Source organism: Haliaeetus leucocephalus, unplaced genomic scaffold (genome assembly GCF_000737465.1).
Source record: "Haliaeetus leucocephalus isolate CR32 unplaced genomic scaffold, Haliaeetus_leucocephalus-4.0 Scaffold373, whole genome shotgun sequence".
In the NCBI taxonomy this organism is placed as follows: domain Eukaryota; kingdom Metazoa; phylum Chordata; class Aves; order Accipitriformes; family Accipitridae; genus Haliaeetus; species Haliaeetus leucocephalus.
In genome coordinates this window covers 3,262,705-3,267,091 of record NW_010972809.1, presented here as the reverse complement: position 1 = coordinate 3,267,091, position 4,387 = coordinate 3,262,705, and the positions used below count along the sequence as shown (strand labels likewise).

The window sequence follows — 4,387 nt, the reverse complement described above, 5'->3', positions numbered from 1 at the left end:
GCCCCGGCCTCACACCGCGCCGCGCGCCGCCAGCGGCCCTGCGAGCCCATCTTCTGCCCCCCTCCCAAAGTCCCCCGAAAACTCCGCCTGGCCGGTACAATCGCTTCTCCGAGTCCCAGCTCCTCACTGGAGTAACTCGGAGCTTCATAACATGCGATACAAAAAAACACCAAAACCCCTGCTCTTCGCTTCTTTTACCAACTGTTGCTTTACCTACCAAGACATACAGAAAACCATGCAAGCGAATGTGGCATAAGCCAGAGCTTATGATCTGGACCTTGGGCCACCACATGTATCTTTAAGCAAAAAGATAACAGTCCTCTTCAAGCCACTTCAGTCATTTTCCATTCAGAAAAACGTATAGTTATTCAAACTCCTCTGAACAACCACACTCTTCACATTTCAGACTTGTTTGCAAGACTCCAGCTCACAGCAGCAGATTAAATTTGAATAGCATTCTCACACTGAAGCGCTTTCATTCCACTGAAAACAACTCTAAACTACAAAATCCTGTGGTGAAATTCAGTACCAGGCAGTCAAATAAAAAATTAGACACTGAGATCCAAAGAACAATAGAAATAAACCACTATTAACCCCGTTAAAGGGAAGAAAGTGTAGCAACAAGGTCTTTTTCCCCATGCAATTCTCCCATTCACAACACACATGGTGAGGTGGTTTGTTGCCACAGTGGTCAAAGGTACAATTACAACCTGGTCTGCCTTTGCACTCAATAGTGAGAAGGCTCCCTTGCATAGGAAAATTAAAATGCATGAGGTTGCGATCTTCCACTGGATTGCACACTGATTAAAGATAACAGAAGCAGAGGTTGATGTTCAGTTGCCAGATCAGCTTTTCATGCAGCATGTAGAAACCTGAACATTAAGTTTCTTCAAACACACACCTGAGTTTTAAATTTAAGTGCAAGACAAGGATCTCTAATGAAGCAGTACAACTGGGGTTGACAAAGCTTCCGAAGTACATAGAAAAAACCTGGTAAAAACTCAGTCACAACATTCACTATTATCATCAAGATGAAACATATCAACAAAGTTTAGAATTACTTGCAGCTTCCCAGATTTCAAAAGCGGTCTCAACATGCATCTAATTTATACGCAAAAACAGCATTGGAGGCAGCAAGTAAAAGACTGGGAGACTTCCTCAGCTTTCTTCACACAAAAGAGAAATACCCTATACATCAGTTGTGGACATAACTGCTAAAGGAAATCAGGGACACGCATTACTTCATCAACCAGCACACTGACTTTGCAAGTAAAGGTAAGAAACAAGGTGTCAGCTGTAACTGTACAGCTAATCCTTGCCAATTCTGTGATATACTACCTATTGATTTAAAGTTCAGTGACAGGTTTAACAAGTTTTTCATCTTCTCCTTGATACCACACACGCTTACATGCAAACTAAATATGAATGCACAGTTATGTGCATATGTGAATCCTCAAGCAGACTCAAGTAGAAAAAAGTAAATCTACTGAAACTCAGTGTCAGCACTACAGAAATATACATTAACCACAGGCACTATGGAATTCTAGGTCTGCTTCATGTAGACTACTGGGCATACACAACAAAGGCAGTTATTGCAAACTGGTTTACAACTTTTATTTGTTTTTAGCAAGAACACTAAAAATACTCAGGATTTAGTCTGAACAGCTTAGCTGAAGCCTCAGGACTATTCATGTTTGCAAGACAGAGTGACATGAAACATTAGTTTCAATGCCTGTTAATCTCCAAAATTATAAGTAGCTATTTCCAAAGCAGAATTTTAATAGATCTCTTCTGATGACTGAGGCTCAATTTTAAAATTGTTTGTTAAAAATACTAGTTTTAGAACAGTCTTAATTCATAGGTAAAAGAAAGCTTGTCCCACCTACAACCTCTTAAAGTCATCTTTATGGTGGAGAAGTACTTGTTACTTTGAGGTAGGTATACAAGCTCTGTTACATTCTAGCTACATAACCTGTCTTTTAGGCCCCTGGAGTATGTTTCACTAGTTCAAGCTCTCTATTAACTTGCACAGCCTTCCAAGTCCTGCATTGACAGCACTGAAGGCAGGAATACAGGTGTCTGCAAAAACCTTGTAAAGTTGAACAAACAATCATCAAGGATAGCATAAAAATGCCAATCATATCAGCTTTAGGGTTCCTCAGATTCACCCTGATTTGGTCTGTGTGTGGAGACACATCCAACATGCTCAGGGTAATCTCTTCTGCCTCATTAGGTATGAAATTGTGTTGCTCCTTTTGTTCTACATAAAAATCCTTTGTTATCTGGTTTTATACTTACTCTCATTGACAATATTTAAATAAGAGGACAAGTTTCTTTAAGAAAAATACTCAAGAAGAGCCCAAGGATATGCCGTGGACAGTAGAATTTATTTTTCCAAAATAAGGTACATCAAGACTGGAATTTGGTTAGAATGCATTTGCCTAACTAAAGCTATTATATAGGACAGCTATGGTCTAACTCCACAGCATTCTGAGAACTTCAACCAGATTGGTGAGCTGAAACCACTGCTCCCCAAAAGCCTCTCCCCTGCACATTAGCTCAAAAAATAAAACAATATATGCATGCTGCTAACTCAAAGCCTTTTACCTACAAAATAAACACCAAATCATGCTTTCAGCCTCTTTAGACAAATATTCTGTGCAGAACAACCATGTTTATCTGTGGTCTTAATTCTGAAAGTACCAAGTTAAGGAGAGTAGTGAAAACGTGGTTTGGCATTATCACATAGACACTAGACTTCACTTTGCCCCATTTATATAAACTGTACTATCTAAAACTAACAGGAAAAATTAGTTTTAAAAGGTCAGCATTAAATATACATGTGCACAGCTTTCTTTAATGAAAACTCAATTGCAATTCATGTGGTAATCAAACTCAAGGAGTAAAAACAAGTGTTCACAACTAATCTTAGAAGACTAGTTCTTACAATTGACTAACAGGATAACAATTTAGTCAAGAGGACTGGCCCCAGAAGCAGCAAAACAGCTGTTTCTTTTGTAGCCTCAAAGGGCCTGTAGCTATTTGAAAGTTACTGTAACATAATACCAGACAAAAAGGAATTCAGCAAGTTTTTTTTGCTCTGTGGGAGGAATTGTTTCCTGCCTTTCTGTACCAGTGGTTTAGAACGACCTAGAGTAACACTACTGAACAGAGGTTACTATCGGACATGCAAATACCATATAAATAATTTGCTATTGGTAGCTTAGTTTCTTTCACTTCCAGCACTAAGTGCTTATCGAGAATTACCTACACTCATTACTTACTGGTAGCTACAGAACACTTAAAATATTACCAGCTTGGGTTTTTTTCTTTCTTTTTTTTTTTCCAAAAAAAGGAATAACACATTTAAACAACACTAAGGTTTTAAAACTACACAGAAGAGTCAAGCAAGATTACCAGAAGATGGAAGAAAAAACTAATCACTTCCATAAGTTACAGAAATTGAAAACAAAATAATAAATCAAATCTACTTACAATCATCTTTACCTTACCTTGTCTGTTCTTGTAAGATAAGATGTGGCTCTACAAAAAACTTGACTCTTAATTTCAACCGATAAGGGGCTAAACCATCCATCTGCTGGGAGATCCTGTTCCTCAAATTCAGCCACAGATTCTCCCCTTTGCTGCCAGTGAACTGCAGTCCAAAATAATCAACTTCTATAATTCCCAACCTTCTGCAAACCTGAAACACAGAGGTTCTTTATAATGAGGCTACAACATGGCGATGAAAAATATTGCCCGAATCAAGTATTGTTTCAGATTGCTCAAACACAAAAAAGAAATCCTGCTGCGAGCACCTTTATACAAAAGATTATTCAATTACTTGGATTTTAAGTTGCATACAAAAAAGCATGCAGACAAACACTGAGAATAAATTGGGAATAGCTCCACTAGCCAAAACCCACATGGACTTCCATGGTCAAATTCTGTCCCCCCTTCTCACCCCCAGGACAGGCACTTAAGAAGGCCAGTGGATTTCCAGAAGAGGAGAATATCTGTTACTCAAAATCACAGCCAATAGCACTTGCTAGGCAAGAAGGAGAAAAAAAAAGTACAACCCACAAGTTTTATTTAGATGCCACCAACAGACTGGGCTGCTACATTTGGCTCTCTCCAGCATCCTCACGGCAGCCGCCGCAGCCACATCGAGGCGGTGGCGACAGAAGGGTGAAAGCACCTGGACGACAGCACGGCCCCAGCAGGCCGGGGGGGCCATCTCGGTACCGCCCGGGCGGCGTCACCCCGGCCCGGCGGGTCCCACTCGTGCCCCCCACCCCAGGGACAGTCAGAGCAGGCTGCAGCAGTGAGGCCGAGGCCTTGCCCTTCCACACACGCGCTGTACAGGGGAAGGCAGAAGGGCCGGAGA

The 4,387-nt window shown here is 40.7% G+C and overlaps 1 protein-coding gene across 2 annotated transcripts in view; it reads right to left on the bottom strand.

The window, feature by feature from the left end:
• Positions 1-4,171, bottom strand: part of MYLIP (myosin regulatory light chain interacting protein) — a 15,728-nt gene extending 11,557 nt beyond the window's left edge. Inside the window, exons 1-2 of one of the 2 annotated variants that reach the window (XM_010573177.1) lie at positions 4,084-4,171; positions 3,513-3,703 (exon numbers count right to left, since the gene is read on the bottom strand). In XM_010573177.1, coding sequence (XP_010571479.1) covers positions 3,513-3,595 — 83 coding nt within the window. In that variant the 5' untranslated portion in view covers positions 3,596-3,703; positions 4,084-4,171. Of the gene's footprint in view, positions 1-3,512; positions 3,704-4,083 lie in introns of those variants that run through there. The other variant, XM_010573178.1, reaches the window with a different exon arrangement.
• Between the last annotated feature and the right edge of the window lie 216 nt (positions 4,172-4,387).